The following is a 21,099-nucleotide window of genomic DNA, read 5'->3' on the forward strand; positions in this document are numbered from 1 at the left end:
TTTCACAATTTTCCTAAGAGCCACGAGAAGCCACTGTAGGTTAATAGGAGTGACATAATTTGATTTACTTTTTAAGAAGATTACTTGGGCTGCTGTGTGGAAAATATGCAAAGAAAGAGGCAACGGAAGAAGTGGAAGCCCAGCTAAGAAGCGATGAAGATGGCTTGGAATAAAGAGCTGGCAGAGGGAAGGAGATACATTTGAGATCTATTTCGGTGGTACCCTATTTTATGAAATTAGAATAATAATGTTAGCTATGAAGTGTTATTATAAAGCAAAGATTCACAGGTGTGAAAATACTTTGTCAATTATAAAGTACTAGACAAAGGTAACTATTACTGTAGGTGAAAGAACCAAGTACTAGAGAGGCTCTAAGTTGCCCAAAGTCACACAAATGCTTCGTGGCTGGGTGGAGGTTGGCCTGCGATCCCCTCACTCCCTGAGATCATTTTTCTGGGGGTGACCCTGGTGGGGAGGAAAAGGAGGCTAGTGGCCAGGGCTAATTTCCTTGCCATGTGGACCTCTGGTAAAGAGAGTAATGATATTTAGGATGTTCCTGGCAAAGGATTACCTGAGTAAACAGAACCCAGGATCTATGAAAGAAGGCTCTTTGGAAAATATCACATCAGCTACGTAACTCTCTGGGGTATAAGGCGGAAATGTTTTATAACTGAAATGCTCCACAGTGAGAGGTGAGCCCGTGATCCTCACTTATTATTCTGGGTGAAGGTGCGTGTCCAATGAGGGGAGACAGGACCTGGGGAGCCGCTCTTGAGGTCCCAGAGTTTTCTTGACTGCCTCTGAATCTCCTGATGGCCTGAACCCTTGAAATTATTTAGCCAAGCTTTATATTGGTTAAGAGCTCTGATTTATGTGGGGATAATTTGTCAGTGGCAGAGACCTGTTTCCCAGGCTATTCGTCTCCGTGTAACATCAGGCCTTACTGTAAGGTCCAGGGCTGAAGGGAGAACAGAAGACTTGGTTATATTTGAACCCTTTGCTAGTAGCCTAACTCTGATATTTATTTGGCACATCAGATATCTGCTTCCCTGAAAAATTAATTTTTTAGGAAACTTATGCAATTCAAGAAACAAGATGTACCTGGCTTCCTTGTGAATGAGTAAAACTGGAAGAACACAATACTGAATTCTTCGTGATGGTTTATATAATGTCCCTAGGAGGTGAACCAGGCCTCTTCAGTCTGATCCTAAGCAGTTATCTTAGAGAGCGCTCTTTGGGTGCTTAGAAGCTCGCCTCCCATCTTCCAATTGCCAAAGAATAGGTACAACATCAGTGCTCTGCAGTGAACATCATTCCCCAAACTAATCACAGCCCTCCTAAGTCATGGAGTTCTTGTCTCCTCTTTTTCTTTTTTAAAGATGTACAATTTTTCAATTTTTCTTCACATATAACTTCATTTCGAAACTTAGGAGGATGATGAAAGAGAACTGTTACTCTAGCTGGAAGGGAGAGAAACCTCTCTTGTCTTCTCCACCTCGTGACAAACTGTATTTATGCTGGAGGTATCAAAAGACAGAATCAGCAAACGGACTTCCGCTCCTGCTCCTGGTGAAAAATCTCTGATCATGAGCTGGGCGGTTGCAGATAAGCACGCAGAAGGGCCAGGGCTGCCTCTGGCAGAGGTTAACACGCGGACATCAGCCGGTTTGTGACGGAAGCGTAAACATATTTTATGAAGAAAGGACTTTTCACATCCTCTCCCCGCCCCCCAAACGAAAGCCTGATGTTTACCTTCAGCGAGCGGGTCGAGGGTGTGTATCATGAGCTGGAAGATGCTGTTCCTCATGAGACTGTTGTGGAGGGAGGCGGAACTTCCACCCCGCTGCAGACGCGGCTTTGCCTGAGCAGAGAGACCAAAGAGGCCGTTAGTGCTCAGAAATGCAAGGCAAGTCCTCACCTGGTCTGTCAGAGGCTCGCACACAACTGAACCAAAGATTTTCAGCATACGTTCCTTCGAAGTCTCCTGAAGGAATGACATTCTCACATCCTTTCCTACCAAAGGGATTAATTGCTATCATCTTTTGAGAACTTATTATATGCTAGTCAACGTGCCATAGCCTTCACCTCCATTCTCTAACTGAACCCTATGAACTAGATACCATTATTGTTCCCTTTAGACAGATGAGGAAATTTAGTCTCAGAGAAGCGAAATGAGGTGATCGCGTCACACAGATAAAAAATGGAGGATAGAGGAATGGGCTGCAGGTCTGCTTCACTCAAAATCTGTTCTCTGAACCAGTGAGTGGTCTCTAAGATGTTTGGATTGTGCATCCTATCAGTAATATTTTTGAGTGTGTATATATGCATCTATCTATATCTCTATCTATATCCAGACACATACTAAAATATGGGCATATATATCATAAAACATTTGCAAAAGTAGAAATAATGAAGAGTAACAAAGAAAGCAAACAATAGAGGTGCTAATATTTCCCCCTTGCTCCGCAAAGGGACATCCTGCACACATTCCGGGGTACCTCATCTCCACGATGGGAACCACAGCTCTCATCCATGAAGCCTTACAGTCTATGTTAAGTGAGATTTGAAGAGAGAGACTCTCCTATTATAAATCCACAGAGAACCTTCCTGGCTCCAAAGAGTCCTTTACATTACAGGGTTTTGCAAAATATTCCATTACACTCCAGATCCACAAGGGGGTTTCCCAAGAAAAGTCCCACAAGAGACTCCATGACCAAATATATTTGGACATTGCTACATCCTAGACCAACTCACCTTTAGAGTTTTAAGATACACATTAGACCACTAAGTCTAACACTAAAGAAATCTGGTTAACTTGATTAACTTGGACAGTGTTTCCGAACTATAGCCCATTCGTCCCTTGTTTTATAGAATACTTATTGAAACTGAGCCATGTGTTTGGAGACAAACAGGAAACCCAGAGTAAGCTTGAAGTATGGGTAAAATGTCAGTGTGAGATACATGGAGAAATCTGAATTTTTTAGAGTGATTTTATTATAATTGATATTCTATTAGAAATAATATTTCCAACCCTACAGGGTTTGGAGAAGAATCAGAGGAGATTACTGGTGTCTCCTTGGTGAACCAGATCATGATTCACGAAGGAAGAGACCGGGTCTGCACCCCTAGCCCAGTACTGGATCAGGCATATCCTATGGGCTCTCAATGCATGTCGGAAGTCTCTGCTTTGAGCATCACAGGAGGAAGAATGGGGTCATATGTATCTTCATTAGTAGTCTTTTCAGCCTCAAAAATCTGGAACATTTTTTAATGCATTGTGTTATTTGATTCAGAAGATTAAGGCTCAAAAAATTTTAGGGGCAAGGTTAAAAGATTTGAATAGAGTTGAAATGTAATCACTGTTCGATGGCTGAACACAAAAACTGATGGTCATTTCCTTGCCATGCTGCACAATACAAAATGTGACATGTTAATTGGACAGGAACTGGAAAATATCTTGTAGATAATTTTTGGATCTTTGTTGTTAATAATTTGTCATAATCACTGTTACTATGGTCCTTATTTTGGGAAACCGAAAGAACTCTCTTGTGGAAATCTTCATTAGCCTAGGATTATGTCTACAGAACTTAAAGCAGTCTTCGGGGCATTATGTATATATTGAATATATAGATCTCATGCAGCATTTCTTTTGATGGAACCAAAAGAAACTTCCAACCAAAAAAATAGGTGCATGCAGATACACAAATAGATACCAAGCATTAGATCCCTCGCTGTCCCCAAATATCTGCTCAACATCCCTTGGAATGTAATTTGGAAATATCTCACTCTTTCAACTTTTCCATGCCAAGTGAAAGAGAGAACTCAAACTTTTTGAAAGCCAGTCCCAGAAATAATTTGTCATTGAATGTAAGAATTCAGTTGACACTAATTATAGGACAGAGCGTACACACACCAGCAGATTAAACCCTTTAAGTATTCCAAGGGAGAGGATGTTGAGCACAAGAGCCCCTTCCGCCCACCCCTGCCCTCACACTCTCCACAGGCACATGAACAGGTACAGGCAAGGCCACTGCTTCCTACCGGTAGAGCCTGTTCATCCTTGTCGCTGGCTGCAGATGACTGCGTAAGAGGAAAAGGCAGAAACAGAAGACACAGAAATAACTAAACACATATAGGTTTTACATTTAATCACAAGCATCAGTATAGGGAAAGATTTGGTTCTTTCTGCTCCTGGGAAGGACTATGCCAACGCAGGGGGTCAAGAGTGTATATTTCTAGCTAATATATCATGGTTTATTTAGGCATATGGTACTTTCGCTTGAAAGATCAAAGCTGAATGGCCAACTTAAATGTCCAGTAACAGAGGGCAGTTAAATCAATTGTGGTCCAGCCATCCAGTGGAATGTCATGTGGGCACTACAATGAATGAGCTAAGTACACATGTGTTGACAAGGAAGAATATCTAAGATATATCGTTAAGTGAAAAAAATTTAAAAGCCTTATTTATTACCTCATTTTATAAAAGAAAATAAATTAATAATACTGCAGTATATGTAAAGAAAAAGGTTCTGCAAGAATCAATAGTGGTTATTCTTATTAGTGGTCATTATTTGGGGCTGGGATTACAAGGACCTGTCATATTCCATGTCTTTCGGAGGGAACTGACATTCACCGTCCCAAGTGTGATGAATAAAATAAAAGCCTGAAGACGTTAAGTCTTTGAAGTAAAGACTAAGATCATCACACACGGAATCCAGATAATCCACCTTCTTTCCTGCCCCACAACTTCAAATTTTCCATTCTAAAAAAGGAAATATCTGTCACACTGAGAACAGTTGACTAAAACACAAGGGCACGTGAGGGCCGGTCATCTGTTGGGAGAGAACACAACTCAGACAAGGGACACTGGTGCTCTTCTAACATGTCCCAACTGGACGGCTTTGCTTCCCCTGCTTAATATGAACACCCCCTCTTCAACAGAACCAGGCACTGTCCTGTGATCTTTCCAAGGGTATGCAGGTGCCTTGGGAACTTCCTTGTGATCAGACCACCGCCTCTGTCACTTCACCTCAACTATGGGTGCATACAGCAAGAAGAAACTGGTTCTCCAATTAGCGTCTTTGCTAACCTGTGTCTTCAGGACTAATCACACACTCGGAGAAGAGAAGACGAGGGCAGAGCTGTTTTAAAATCTTCATGGGCCCTGGGCTCTCTTTTTTTAGTCCTACCACACATGTCACAGAAAGAACGTGAAGATGCCCTGACATCCCACCTAAGATATACATTTTTGTGTAAAAAAAAAAAAAATGGAAAGGATTCTTATAATTTTGCATTTCAAATTATTGGCTATGTGCAATTCACTTAATTCATGATTGGCATGCTGGAAATCTTGGAAAGTGAGAAAACTGAATCCGCGATTTGGTTTCATGTAATTTTTAAGAAGGCTAAATTTAATACTTAATGAAGTTGATAGTACATATTTTGTCGACATTCAATTAAACATTTCATAACCTTGTAGATAATTTTTGGATCTTAGAGTCAATGTCAACATATATTTTTTCTTCTGGTCCCGAACACTTTTGCAGACCCTTGAAGAACTTGTAAGGCTCAGGCACAAATGGAAGAGTTTAGGCTGGAGATAATTTCTGAGTACAGCCCACAGGCATGACTAAATTTGCCAGAACCTCCTAATTTGGGACTCTCTCTCGGTGACTTCTCTAAAAACACTAACAAGAAAATATCCCTGCTTCCTTAGTTCTAGAAACATGCTTGGGGAACTAGACTGGAGCTGAAATTGTCCTTTGATTTCCCTTTTTGCTCTGAAAGCCACCGTATGATCCCGTTTCTCTCTGGCAGTCCTTTCATTTTCTCGTCTCCCACATTAGACAGCTCAACAAATGGCCCCCCATTCTACAGAACAATCCCCCAGGGAAATTATCCAGTGCAGCCAGATCAGCCTTTGGACACACATGGAGATTAACTGTCAGAGCATGCCTTTTCAGGTCGCAAATTTACACCTTGTGGCTAAACGGGAGACAAATAATTATGAGCTGGGATTGATACCACAGCAATATCACAGAACATGAAGGAACGGGATGAAACTGAGGAAAGAAAAGTGTGGTCTTTATAAGAACAAAAATATCACCAGCAGAGAGTTTGGATTTAAAAGGTAGATTTAAAAAATATTTGAGGAAGAAAAGAAAATCCCAACCTGTCCTTTGGTCTGAAAGGAAGAAAGAAATATCTATTCCATTGACTTGTTTTTTCTCTCACAAGCAAGGAGGCTCTGAAGACACACTAAACGTAAAGAAGATGCGTTGTACATAGATTCTACAAAGATAAAACTCAGTGCAGAGAAAGGTCTAAATCCTTTACAAAATTTCCCACCGCTTAACGTCAGCAGAGGTTGGCATCATTAGTTTACTTTCAAGTGTAGTTTGCAGACATGAATATACATCAGGTTACAACATGTAAATTTAGGCACACACACAAATGGCAGCTGAGGCCATTAAAACACCCCTGCACTTTCCTTTTATGTAGCCTTGTTGCAAAAGAGATGAGAAATGTGACATATGATGATCATTGCTCATTTTCAGGGCTTTGCCCACCTCTACTGATGATTCCCGATGCTCACCTGACTTAGCTCCCCTCTAATCGCATCTTGAAGCAGCCTCACAGTCCTGGAAATGTGCCTCTGATTATGTCAGGAATTCAATTTTAAAGGGGCTTTAATTACACTGGAAGTAACTAGTGAAGGACCAGAGAAATAATCCAGACATGCACAGCTCGTAGTGTTTCTAAGAACTGAATTATTTAACTAAGTATCTGGGTTTTGGATTGGCCTCTGTGTTGTGATTTTCTTTTCAGGGCCATTGAACATCTGGCAAGTTTATGCTAACCCACTGGATGTCACAGAAAAGACAACCTCAAAAGAGGACTGATGTGACTTTAAGGATTAATCCTGGCATATTTATTACGCATTCTGCTTTTTTAATTTCCTTAATTTTAAACACACCAAAATATCATACATTTGGGCTGTACCAATTTCAAAGCCCAGTTCCTGGTGGTCCGTTCACAAAGGCTGTGCCAGTTATAGGAAAGATCTTTTAAGCCAAATCCATAGTATTCCACAGCAATTCTTGAAGAATACCTCTTTTACTTGAAGTATTCTGTAATTCAATACTTTAATTTAAACTGACTCTCTCCCTAATTACTGCAAGTAATTGAGTAACTGAGCAACTGAGATGATGTCATTAATATCTGTTGTCCTTCCTGGTGGAAACCCAATTCTATGTGGGAATTTTGCTACCCGTTCGGTAGGTGTTTTGAAAGTGCCACATTCCTGCACCCCGGATAATAAAACACACAGCTCATTTACAAAGTATTTTTAATGCTATCAATCATTCACAAATCCTTAAACCACCTCTCTTCCTTTGGCCCTTAAAAGCCACTGGTTAGAAATGATTCCCCTGACTACTAAGTATAGTTTTGATGTGACTTTGTACAGAGCTTACCCTGCATACAGGCCCCCAGGGCTACCTCACACACATAAACATGAGGCAAAAACTGCACAGTTTATAGCTACATCATGAGCACACAGCCCCTGGTTTACTCTGGTTGGTAATCACCTACCTGAAAATTACGTTATCAAGTGGGTTACTGGGAAGATTTCATGTGCCAAAAGACAAGTGTGTAAAATAAAGGGTGGATTTTCTGGCCAGTGGCTTTGGCAACAGATATAGAAAGACAAGCAATTTTTCACAACAGTCAAGTAACAACCATAAACTTCCACCACCATAACCTTTCACTAAGTCCTGTGAAATGCACCTAAATTCAGTGTGCAAAGGACTCAGAAGCACTATAAAGTCTACAAGAACAGACTTAAAAGTATAATTGTTTTGTCATAAATGTGATTCAAAACATATATGCTGGCAATTAGAAATATTAATCCATTATTTAATTGATATTAACTTTAATGTCTTAGAATTTAGAAAGGTTGGGTGAAGGATGATTTGAATGACTGATTTTCATTTAAAAAATTAACAAGGAAGTATTAAATGATGTCTCCTTGTGCTTTCAATACATTTACATTCAATAAGCAAAAACATTTAAAATCTCCCTTCTGGTTAAAGATGAATAAACCTCAAAGCCTATGGGAAGACTGGATAAAAGGTGCAAAAACTTGAAATCTGAAATCTAAAAGGAAAGAAACCCAACCACTTCTTAATCAGACGCAAAATCATGTCCCTTTGCCTCCCTTTATTGTGCCCCTAACATACTCCCTAAAATATTAAGGGGAACAGGATTAAATAAATTCTTAAAGAAAGAAATACTAAGAGATTTAAATTCAAATTACTTTTACTACTGGTTGCCAGGTAATTACGCCACTGTCACTGTCCTTTAGGAAAGTAAGAATCTCAAAGATTAATGAAGTGCTGAAGTGGCAGCCCAGGCTGCAAGAATACCCACTTGCAACTCTGGTTTAAAGAAACACATTGGGATGGAGAGAAAGGATAGAAATTAAGTAAAAAGCACGGTAATAGAAACTTTGGAAGCAAAGCGTTTTGATGATTTATCTGAATAATTCCCATGATCTTAAAATATTTGGGATAGTAGAAAGAAACTTCAGAAGAATAGATACCCTTCAAAAAAATGAAATGGAAGTGAAATTGCTTAGAGACAGCTAGGAACAACATTTTGCCTTTTAAATAGTTGTATGAGGGAAGAAATAATGTAGGATGAGAAGTGGTGTCATACAGTTATTAAGAATATGGAATTCAGGCCCAGACTGTGCAAGTTCATTTCCTTATTTTTGTCACTTATGAGCTGTGTGACTTTGGACAAGTTACTTAATCTCTTTATGCTTTAGTTTCCTCATCTGTCAAATGGGGATAATAACAGTAACTACCTCAGAGGGTTGTTGGGAGGATTACATGAGTTTATACATGTAAAGTGCTTAGACGATGTTTGGTGCATGGTAAATGCTATGTATTAGCTCTACTATCAGTACTATTAACAATAAGAGCCACAAGGAAGAATAAAGACAAACTATATGACAAAAGTAGGTTCAGGATTGTGAACCGGCTTAGAGAACAAGGTGGTTTCTAAGGGAAGTAGGAAAATTCCATTGATTAGGATGGTGAGAGGAGACTTGTGTAGGACACTAGAGTACGGTTAATTGAGCATGTCCAAGGTTGGCAGCCAGGGAAAAGGAGATGTCACAACAGATGATATTTCCTTGGCTTGGCTTCTGACTCCGTCCCTGTCCCATGAGTCAGCATTGTCTGAAGGATACAGGATTGGCAAGGCGAGGTCAGTGTTTCGCATCTCATATACTTTAGTGGGCCTGGTTTTGATCAGGAAGCTCTGGAGGCTGGAAGATTCAGGGAAGGTAGGACCCCTACACTTAACGGATGTTATATATATTATATGTCAATGACATCTCAATAAAGCTGGAAAGAGTAAAAGAAAAACAAAAAAGGAGTTTAAATGCTTCTCACTAAATTGGTAAGCTGTATTGGGTGTGTACCACAACTGCCCTAGCCAGCCTCCTAAATAGTGGAAGCCGTAAGATCCCTGAGAGCAGGATTCACCTTGTGCCTCCTATGGTCCCTGACGTGGCTACTAAAAATGCAACCAGGTGGCAGGAGAGAGTGAGGCCACTCAGGCAGAAAGGGGATTGTGCGGTCCTGTGTCAGGAACCAAAGCTCCTCTGATGCTTGCTCCAGAGGCTAAATTAATAGTAATGATGGTTATTTAAATCTACCCCTAAGAGCCCCTACTGAATCCTTCTTATTAAGTAGGTACATAAAAGACATTAATCCCCATTCTGTAAATGGAAAGAGAGAAGCAGGAAGTGCCTCCGGCTGTTTCTGTACTCAGGATACTGAGCACCTTTGTTAATTCACTTAATTTAGGAATTAACAACCCGACCACCACTGCCATCTCTCACCTCCCCCTTAAAAATCCAGATGTTGCCAATATACTTTGTTGTATCGTTTGAGCAATTCTCACAATGGCTAATGAGCTATTTTGATATGCCAATCAAACACAATCTGTTAGTGGTGTTCTGGCATAAGTCACACAAATTTCCTTTGACTGGTAAAGTACCCCAGTGCGCTTACATGTTAAGTCTGGATTACCTGACTTCCAAGGAAGAGTGTCTAAGATGATGCGAACTTAAAAGTCCAACAAATGCTGGTGCTGGACATACCACAGAATAATTTGCCACAAATAAAGCAGATTCCAGTAATAATGGATAATATTTATTGAAAGCACAGTACGTGGCAAGAGCTTCATGTATAATATCTCATTGTATCCTCACAATAACAGGTATTATAACCAGTCCTGCCCCCTCTAATACATGAGGACCCCGAGGCTGATGGATGTTGGACAATTTGTCCATGTCCATGTAGCCAGTAAGAGGCAGAGCTGGGATGTGAGCTCAGACAGCTGGGCTCCAGAGCCTCTCTAAGTACCGGGGAAACAAGAAACTGGAATTTTCCTTGCAGTGGCCTGTGGGAAGGAGTCACTAGAACTGCAAATACAGCAAAAATAGTTTACTATTTTATATTAAGAACTATTTATGAGCTCTGACTTCCAATGGAAGCCAGAAAATCGTTGCCAGGTGATTGCTGTTAATACAGATGGACAGATTTTGTGTTCATTTGGTGCAAAGTTGGTGCCTGGGAATAGAGAAAGTATAGAGGTTATTTTCTGATTTTTTGTCTCTTCCAGCATTATTATTTAGACTTGTCTACAATTGTCATAAATTTTCTTCTGAATGTCTTGAAGGTCACAGAGGCACTTTTACGACCTTCACAATGGTGTAGGTTCAAGTAACACTGCAAACTAGTTTATCCATACATCAAATTGACCTGTATTAAGGAGTTTATAGCTCAGCAGTAGGTGAGAAAAGAATATGAAAAAGAATGTATACATGTGTATAACTGAATCATTTTGCTGTACAGCAGAAATTAACACAATATTGTAAATCAACTATACTTCAGTAGAAAGAAATAAAAGTGTAATTAAACTTTGGGAAAACAACAGAGGGCACAAATAACAAGTATATAACATTTTCCACTGAAAATGCAGTAATATTGAGAATTGGTCCCATTCCTTGATCTGCTCTCCTGTTCCTAAGAGAGGCCAGGAGGAAACCAAGATCACCCATGTCGTGGGTTCACTTCGAACACAGCTTGGCTACTTTCACATTCTACTCATGCTCTGTGTGGCCCTCCATTTTCTCCCTAGTTCATTCTTTCGTATTATTTGTTTCATCTCTCTCTTTCCCACTACTGAGCAGCCTTCTGAGGGCAGAGACAGTGCTTTTTTCATTTTATATTATTCCACAGCACAGTAGTGCTAGATGCTCAACAAGTACATGTTTAATAATAAATAAGTGAAATCAAGCCCACATGCTCATATATAATGAGGTTGCAGGCACATGGCTTCTTTCTAGTCCAACACCGAACCGTGTCACTTTCCTCTAAGCATCTGACACTGCTAATGACCCACTGCTTCTTGAATCATTCTCCTCCCATGTATCTGAGCTGTGTGTGCTGACCAGGCTACTCCTTCCTCATACTTGTAGAAATGTCATAATATAAAACCTCCCTTCTTTGAACTCTGATTGTAGTTACAATCATCATTTCACAGTTATTCCCGATTGCTTGTGTTTGCCATTTTGCTTGCTTGGTTGGAACTGTAACCTTCTTGAACGTGGGTGTCTTACACATTACACATCTTTGTATTTTATATTTTGCCTACCCGTGTGCCAGCATCCTGCGGATGCTCAGCAAACACTGATCTCTTGACTGACAGCTAGAAAGTTGTGGGATTAGAGCTTTGCAAGGAAGGAGGACGCTGGGATAGGCAGGAAACTCACTCTGAGACAGAAAAGAGTTGAGGGACCTGGACCCAGTGTTGGGTTTAGGTCACGGTCAGCAGAAACTCTTTGGACTAATACAGAGTGGTACTGATTCTCTGGCTTAATCCCTAGACCCTGTGCCCAAACACTATCGCATGGGTCCTTTAAACTAAGAGAGCCAGTCTTCTTTTTGGTGGTTGAATGGGACCTGCAATAGTAGTGGCAGAGGCGAGTGTGGTGGAAGCACTGAATGGAACAGGACCACCATGTAGTGAAGTGGAGAGCATGGGAGTAAGGAACAGTTCCATCGGACACTGACCATTACATACCTGGGCACCCTAGAAAAGTACGGTACACAATAAAGACTATGAATCCCACCACTGGGGCCTGACACGAAGACAGTTACCATCCCACTTTCCCCTTAAGGCTGATGCAATCTACAGTAATGAGAATCACATGAAGGTTCAAATTTATCTACACAGATCACTTATCTTTCCTACCCTTTGCTCTCATAGGCAGTCCAGGCAAATTGCCATTTTAGCTATTTTATCTGTGTCCCACCTTGGATGTTACCAAGTTATTCCCTTGTGCTGTACTTGCCAAATATCTTCCTTCATGGTATCTTCAAAACCACTCTTTCATTCATCCTTCAACACATATTTAATGAGCACCTTATATGCATCACACTGTTCTAGGTATGGGGATAGTCTAGTGAACAAAACAGCCCAAATCCTTGCTCTCGTGGAACTTATATTCTAGTTTAAATCTCTCTTCTAAGTCATAGTCTTCCAATTAAGTAGCAAAGGTGGCCATTAATATATAAAATCCCTGCTGACTTTTACTGAGTACTAACTACACTAGAGACAGTGCTAAATGCTCACTGAATCCTCGTCATAATTCTAGGTGGAAGGTTCTATTAGGAAGCATTGAAAAAAAACCTTTTTATTTTGAAATAATTATAGAGTCACAGGTAGTTGTAAAAAAATGTACAGGGAGGTGCTGTGTACACTTTACCCAGCCTCCCCTAAAGACAGCATTTTGCACAACTATAGTACAATATCAAAACCAGGAAGTTGGCATGTACAACCTATTGAGTTCACTCGAACTGTGCCACTTTTATGTGCACTTACTTGTGATTGTGTATGGTGTGTATGGCATTTGTGTTGCTCTACGCAATTTAATCACATGTATAGCTTCAGGTAACCATCACTGCAATCGAGATACTTTACTGTACCATTACCATAAGATTCCTTTCTGCTACCCCTTTATATCTACATCCACCCCTCTCCTCATCCCTATCACCTGGTACTCACTAATCTGTTATCTATCTCTATAATAATTTCATGATTGTTATGTAAGTGGAATCATGCAGTATGTATCCTTTTGAGACTGGATTTTTCTACTCAGTATAATTTCCTAGAGGGTCATCCAAGTTGTAGCAGATATCAACAGTTTGTTCCTTTTATTGTTGAGTAGTATTCTACGATATGGACCAACCACATACATCCATTGCAGGACATCTGGATAGTTTCCAGTTTGGGGCTATGGTGAATAAAGATGCTTCGAGCATTCATGTACAAGTTTCTGCATAAAGATAAGTTTCATTTCTGTAGGATATATGCATAAGAATACAATTTCTGGGTTATAAAACCATTTACAGTTTTAAAAGGAACAACGAAACTATTTTCCAGAGTGGCTGTGCTATTTTATATTCCCACCAGCAATGTATGAGTGACCCAGTTTTTTCTGCATTCTTGCCAGCATTTGGTATTGCCGCTATTTTTTATTTTAGCCATCCTAATAGGTATAGTTATATCTCATTGTGGTTTTAATGTGCATTTCTCTAATGTCTATGATGTTGAACATTTTTTCATGCACTTATTTGCTGTTTGTATATCCTCATCAGTGAAATGTTTGTGCCTATCTTTTGCCCATTTTCTAATAGGATTTTTAAAATAAATTTATTTATATTTTATTTTTGGCTGCGTTGGGTCTTTGTTGCTGCACGCAGGCTTTCTCTAGTTGCGGCGAGCGGGGGTTACTCTTCGTTGTGGCGTGCAGGCTTCTCATTGCAGTGGCTTCTCTTGTTGTGGAGCATGAGCTCTATGCACGCGGACTTCAGTAGTTGTGGCACACGGGCTCAGTAGTTGTGGCTCACGGGCTCTAGAGTGCAGGCTCAGTAGTTGTGGTGCATGGGCTTAGCTGCTCTGAAGCATGTGGGATCTTCCCAGACCAGGGCTCGAACCTGTGCCCCTTGTACTGGCAGGCAGATTCCTAACCACTGTGCCATCAGGGAAGTCCCTCTAATTGGATTTTTTTTTAATATTATGTTTCAAGAGTTATTTATACATTCTAGATACAAGTCCTTTGCCAGATATGTGGTTTGCAAATATTATCTCCCCACCTGTAATTAGTCCTTTCATCTTCTTAACGTTGTCTTTCACAGAGCAAAAGTTTTTAATTTTGATGAGGTCCAATTTATCAATTTTTCTTTTGACACACTGGGATTGGTAGCACATCTAAAAATTCTTTGCCTAGTCCTTGGTCCGGAAGATTTTATTTCTATTTTTTTTCTAGAAGTTTTAATTTTATGTTTCACATTTAAGCCCCGATCCATTTTTTTTTATTGGAGTATACTTGGTTTACAATGTTGTGTTAGTTTTAGGTGTATGGCAAAGTGAATCAGTTATACATATACATATATCCACTCTTTTTTAGCTTCTTTTCCCATATAGGCCATTGCAGAGTATTGAGTAGTGGTCTTTGAGTTAATTTTTGTATAAAATATGAGCTTTGGTTGTGATCCATTTTTTGCCTATGGATGTCCAATTGCTATTATACCCATTTTAAAGATCAGGAGTGGAAGGTCTAGTGAAGTTAACTGATTTGCTCACAGTCATACAGGTAGTAAGTGAAGGCACTGGGGTTGAAATGCAGGAAGTCTAACTTGAAACTATGTGCTCTTAATGGCTATACTTCCCTGGGTCCAAGGCATCACTCTCTCTGCATTCCCCAAGTAAACATGAAACACACTCTGAATTCACCTTCCTGCAGAAGGAAATTTATTCAGAAAATGAAAGCCATCTAACCTCCCTAGAGCTATTTAAGAAAATCTAGAGTTTTATTCATTAGCCTTGCTTTGAACAAAAAGTACATGATTTAAAAAATAAACTATTATTTCCAATGTCATGCATCCTTTCAGTAGCATAAAGACAAAGTGCAAACCAGAAAAACAGAGATGAAATTGAGATCTGCCATTAAATAAGGACAGTGCTCTATTTTTGCTGATGAAGTATTAAAGGACTGACGATGTTGGAGGTTCAGGCCTTAAAATAAAATTTCTGGTTCCACATAGTGGCTGTGGTCTCTGAGGGCATATCTTATCTGCTACCTGTCAATAGCACAACGGAAGTTGTGTATCATTGAGAACAGATGTAGCCTCGCAATAACAGAAATGGAATAAGATACACTCTGGGAATCCTAACTGCATTACTGTCAAATGGAGCCAGGAAGTGCCGATATTACAGTCAGTACCATCTTCTTGGCCAAATACTCAGCACTATTTTCAGTGTTGGAATTAAAAATCTGTTGCAGAATTAGGGGAAAATGACATGAGGAATATCCTATAGAAAAAGCTTTCTTTCTAATCCCTGTTGACTCTGAAGCTTTGGCTTTAGACATTGAGAACTTCTAGATAGTTCTAGAGACTTCATCTTGCAGCAGGTCCCAGGGCACAAGCTTACTGCCCAGAGAGCATCTTAAATGCCGATAATAATCATATAATGTTGTATAATATCATCACTGAAAGTTTATTATTTACTCAGCTATAGGAATGCTGGACATCTGAGGACAGGATTCTAATATAGTGAAATTATGTTCCTGTGGGAAAATGATGCTCACTGATTGAAGAAAATCCTGTCCAAAAGTGAAAGATTGTGCTTGTGTTGACATTTCTCTTAAAATAATGTGTGTTTATCCTCTAAGGTTCTATAATGAAAAATTTCAAACACAGGAAAAGCCTGAAGAGTAGTACAATGAATCACCATACTCCTACCACTTAGGTTCAGTAATTGTTAGCATTTTCTATATTTGCTTTATCAATATATGTATATATTTATAATTTTTTTCTGAATCATTTTAAAGTAAGTGGCAGATGTCATGCTAAACGTTTCACATGTTATCTTCTAAGGACATGGTCATTCTCCTGCATAATCATTATACTGAGTGTGTGTGCATTTTGTCTGTATGTAATAGGTGGCATGTTGCCTTAACTGGCTAACACCTCCTAATGGTGTTTTTTTTTTAAACATGGTCAATTATTTTTATATTTATAATTTTGTCCTCAAGGCTAGTTATTAACTGTATGTAAAACAAAGTATCTGTTTTACTTGTGAAGACCTCCTCCTTTCCTTACTTATCCCACCAACCCATGAGGGCAGATCAAGAAAAATCATTTGGTTCATTAAAAAAATTGCTCTAGACACAAATATTCATTTCCTGACTCTGTTTGGTATTAGCTTATTGGTGGACAATACTGTCCATACAAATATTTATAAATACAAATACTACTTAGTGCTGGAATTTGGGGTCCATAGTCTGGATTTAAGAGGGGAGTTGTGAAATCTCTGAAATGATGTGTAACATTTGGTGGGCATATGAATTTTCAGGGGCAGGAGGAAGAGTATCGATAGCTTCTATCAGATTTTCATAAGTGTCCAGGACCCTAAAAAGGTTAAGAATCGCTGATCTAACGCTTTCAAAAGACCCTTTGGAAGCTGGATGACATTATTACAAAGGGCACAAATGATCAATTGTTAAATGACAGAAAGAAGGAATTCCAAAAGGACCCGCCTAGTCTATCCAATGACAGCTCGATGCCACTGAAGTGTGTCTGGCAGAGGGGAGCTAGAGCAGAAGGCAGCACAAAGCATGTTACACACATTGACAAGTTCTCAACTAGTTCAGACTCTTCAGGAAAAAGATCTGAATGTCACTGCAGATGATCCAGTTCTATTCAGTGGGCAGAGACTGGGCGGAGTGCCAAAGGACAGCTCCACGGACCAGGCACTCATCTCACGCAACTGTGTTTGTTCCAGATGTCCCCCGTCTGCAGGCTTGGCAGCCTTTAGGGTGGCTTACTACTGATTATGCTCACCTCGAAGAAGCACAGAAGGATGCCGAAAAGCCCAAAGTAAACAAGTGAGAGAAAGGAAAAGAGTCTCCTCTGTTACCTGCCAGGCCATTTTGGAAATGAGAATAAATGCCAAGGGGAATAAAACAGGGGCATAAAGAATCACCGGTACTGTGCTAGGTGTTCTCACATGGCTATCTCACGGCATTAGCAGAACTATGAATATCTCCTTTAAACCGTTTGGTAGCTGGAAGGAAGTGCAGCTCAAACGAATGAAGCAACTGGATGGCGTAAGGACAACTAGTTACCCAGTGAGCAGAGGCCGGCGTTAGAACCCGTCTCTTTGAATGCCATTTCCCCTCACAAATATTTAGTGTGGGAGGATAGATGTGGAACACACAAATGATAGAGAAAAATAAACAAGTGAAATCCCCTGGTTCTATGGGGTTGTTCGCTTACTGTGCTTTGTTTTGTGTTAGCGTCTATTGAAAAATGCAGGTGAGAGACAAATCAATAGCACTTAGCTTTTGAACGAATTGATTTACATGCATTATCCCACTTAATATTTAAAAAAATTTTTTTATTGGAGTATAGTTGATTTACAATGTTGTGTTAGTTTCTGCTGTACAGCAAAGTGAATCAGTTATACATATACATATATCCACTCTTTTTAGATTCTTTTCCCATAGAGGTCATTACAGAGTATTGAGCAGAGTTCCCTGTGCTATACAGTAGGTCCTTATTAGTTATCTATTTTATTTAATTTTTAAAAATTTATTTATTTACTTTTTAAAAATTTCTTTGTTTTCTTTTTTTTTAACATCTTTATTGGAGTATAATTGCGTTATGATGGTGTGTTAGTTTCTGCTGTATAACAAAGTGAATCAGCTATACATATACATATATCCCCATATTCCCTCCTTCTTGTGTCTCCCTCCCACCCTCCCTATCCCACCCCTCTAGGTGGTCACAAAGAACCGAGCTGATCTCCCTGTGCTATGCAGCTGCTTCCCACTACCTATCTATTTTACATTTGGTAGTATATATAAGTCCATGCCACTCTCTCACTTCGTCCCAGCTTACCCTTCTCCCTCCCCGTGTCCTCATTCCTGTCCTGCCCCTTTATTCCTGTCCTTCGTCTTTATTCCTGTCCTGCCCTTAGGTTATTCATAACCATTTTTTTTTTTAGATTCCATATATATGTATTAGCATATGGTATTTGTTTTTCTCTTTCTGGCTTCACTCTGTATGACAGACTCTAGGTCCATCCACCTCACTACAAATAATTCAATTTCATTTCTTTTTATGGCGAGTAATATTCCATTGTATATATGTGCCACATCTTCTTTACCCATTCATCTGTCTGTGGACACTTATGTTGCTTCCATGTCCTGGCTATTGTAAATAGTGCTGCAATGAACATTGTGGTACATGACTTTTTTTGAATTATGGTTTCCTCAGGGTATATGCCCAGTAGTGGGATTGCTGGGTCATGTGGTAGTTCTATTTTTAGTTTTTTAAAGAACCTCCATACTGTTCTCCATAGTGGCTGTATCAATTCACATTCCCACCAATGGTGCAAGACAGTTCCCTTTTCTCCACACCCACTCCAGAATTTATTGTTTGTGGATTTTTTGATGATGGCCATTCTGACTGGTGTGAGGTGATACCTCATTGTAGTTTTGATTTGCATTTCTCTAATGATTAGTGATGTTGAGCATCCTTTCATGTGTTTGTTGGCAATCTGTATATCTTCTTTGGAGAAATGTCTATTTAGGTCTTCTGCCCATTTTTGGATTCGGTTGTTTGTCTTTTTGATATTGAGCTGCATGAGCTGCATGCATATTTTGGAGATTAATCCTTTCTCAGTTGCTTCATTTGCAAATATTTTCTCCCTTTCTGAGGGTTCTCTTTTCGTCTTGTTTATGGTTTCCTTTTCTGTGCAAAAGCTTTTGTTTCATTAGGTCCCATTTGTTTATTTTTGTTTTTATTTCCATTTCTCTAGGAGGTGGGTCAAAAAGGATCTTGCTGTGATTTATGTCATAGAGTATTCTGCCTATGTTTTCCTCTAAGAATTTTACAGTGTCTGGCCTTACATTTAGGTCTTTAATCCATTTTGAGTTTATTTTTGTGTATGGTGTTAGGGAGTGTTCTAATTTCATTCTTTTACATGTAGCTGTCCAGTTTTCCCAGCACCACTTATCAAAGAGGCTGTCTTTTCTCCATTGTATAGTCTTGCCTCCTTTATCAAAGATAAGGTGACCATATGTGTGTGGGCTTATCTCTGGGCTTTCTATCCTGTTCCATTGATCTATATTTCTGTTTTTGTGCCAGTACCATACTGTCTTGATTGCTGTAGCTTTGTAGTATAGTCTGAAGTCAGGGAGCCTGATTTTCTCCAGCTCCGTTTTTCTTTCTCAAGATTGCTTTGGCTATTCGGGGTCTTTTGTGTTTCCCTACAAATTGTGAAATTTTTTGTTCTAGTTCTGTGAAAAATGCCATTGGTAGTTTGATAGGGATTGCACTGAATCTGTAGATTGCTTTGGGTAGTATAGTCATTTTCACAATGTTGATTCTTCCAATCCAAGAGCATGGTATATCTCTCCATCTGTTTGTATCATCTTTAATTTCTTTCATCAGTGTCTTACAGTTTTCTGCATACAGGTCTTTTGTCTCCCTAGGTAGGTTTATTCCTAGGTATTTTATTCTTTCTGTTGCAATGGTAAATGGGAGTGTTTCCTTAATTTCTCTTTCAGATGTTTCATCATTAGTGTATAGGAATGCAAGAGATTTCTGTGCATTAATTTTGTATCCTGCTACTTTACCAAATTCATTGATTAGCTCTAGCAGTTTTCTGGTAGCTTCTTTAGGATCTTCTATGTATAGTATCATGTCATCTGCAAACAGTGACAGCTTTACTTCTTCTTTTCTGATTTGGATTCCTTTTATTTCTTTTTCTTCTCTGACTGCTGTGGCTAAAACTTCCAAAACTATGTTGAATAACAGTGGTGAGAGTGGGCAACCTTGTCTTGTTCCTGATCTTAGTGGAAAGGGTTTCAGTTTTTCACCATTGAGAACAATGCTGGCTGTGGGTTTGTCATATATGGCCTTTATTATGTTGAGGTAAGTTCCCTCTATGCCTACTTTCTGGTTTTTTTTTTTTTTTTGTCATAAATGGGTGTTGAATTTTGTCGAAAGCTTTTTCTGCATCTATTGAGATGATCATATGGTTTTTATTCTTCAGTTTGTTAATATGGTGTATCACATTGACTGATTTGCGTATATTGAAGAATCCTTGAATTCCTGGGATAAACCCCACTTGATCATGGTATATGATCCTTTTAATGTGCTGTTGGATTCTGTTTGCTAGTATTTTGTTAAGGATTTTTGCATCTGTGTTCATCAGTGATATTGGCCTATAGGTTTCTTTTTCTGTGACACCTTGTCTGGTTTTGGTATCAGGGTGATGGTGGCTTCGTAGAATGAGTTTGGGAGTGTTCCTCCCTCTGCTATATTTTGGAAGTGTTTGAGAAGGATAGGTATTAGTTCTTCTCTAAATGTTTGATAGAATTCACGTGTGAAGCCATCTGGTCCTGGGCTTTTGTTTGTTGGAAGATTTTTAATCACAGTTTCAATTTCAGTGCTTGTGATTGGTCTGTTTATATTTTCTATTTCTTCCTGGTTCAGTCTCAGAAGGTTGTGCTTTTCTAAGAATTTTTCCGTTTCTTCCAGGTTGTCCATTTTATTGGCATATAGTTGCTTTTAGTAATCTCTCATGATCCTTTGTATTTCTGCAGTGTCAGTTGTTACTTCTCCAGTTATCTATTTTATATATAGTAGTGTATATATGTCAATCCCAATCTTCCAATTTTTCCCTCCCCTCCTTAGCCTCTGGTACCATAAGTTTGTTTTCTACAGCTGTAACTCTTTACCCCATTTAATATTTATAGCTGCATAAGCTTTATCAATCCCATTTTACTGCTGGAAAAAAGTGAGGCTCAGTAAGGCTGAGTAAATAGCCCAAGGTTACAGATGTAGATAAAGTTGGGGTTCATGCCCAGCACCGTCTGGCCTGGAAGCAGGTCTTCTCTGCAGGCTGGAGGCTATGGGATCAGGGACTATGTTAACATCTGGA

At 39.4% G+C, this 21,099-nt stretch overlaps 1 protein-coding gene and 1 pseudogene across 6 annotated transcripts in view; both read right to left on the reverse strand.

Moving 5' to 3' along the window:
• LOC309663710 (cytochrome c oxidase subunit 6B1 pseudogene) overlaps positions 1–21,099 on the reverse strand; it is a 523,800-nt pseudogene that overhangs the window by 326,524 nt on the left and 176,177 nt on the right. The gene's annotated exons all lie outside the window — the stretch shown is intronic.
• Positions 1–21,099, reverse strand: part of SLC24A2 (solute carrier family 24 member 2) — a 243,965-nt gene that overhangs the window by 91,456 nt on the left and 131,410 nt on the right. For 4 of the 5 annotated variants that reach the window (XM_082468033.1, XM_082468035.1, XM_082468032.1 and 1 more), the window contains 2 exons: positions 4,042–4,080; positions 1,753–1,861 (listed from right to left, as the gene is read on the reverse strand). In XM_082468033.1, the coding sequence (XP_082324159.1) occupies positions 1,753–1,861; positions 4,042–4,080 (148 nt within the window). The remainder of the gene's footprint in view (positions 1–1,752; positions 1,862–4,041; positions 4,081–21,099) is intronic. The other variant, XM_082468034.1, reaches the window with a different exon arrangement.

Source organism: Balaenoptera physalus, assembly GCF_965194825.1.
Source record: "Balaenoptera physalus genome assembly, chromosome: 7".
Taxonomy (NCBI): Eukaryota; Metazoa; Chordata; class Mammalia; order Artiodactyla; family Balaenopteridae; genus Balaenoptera; species Balaenoptera physalus.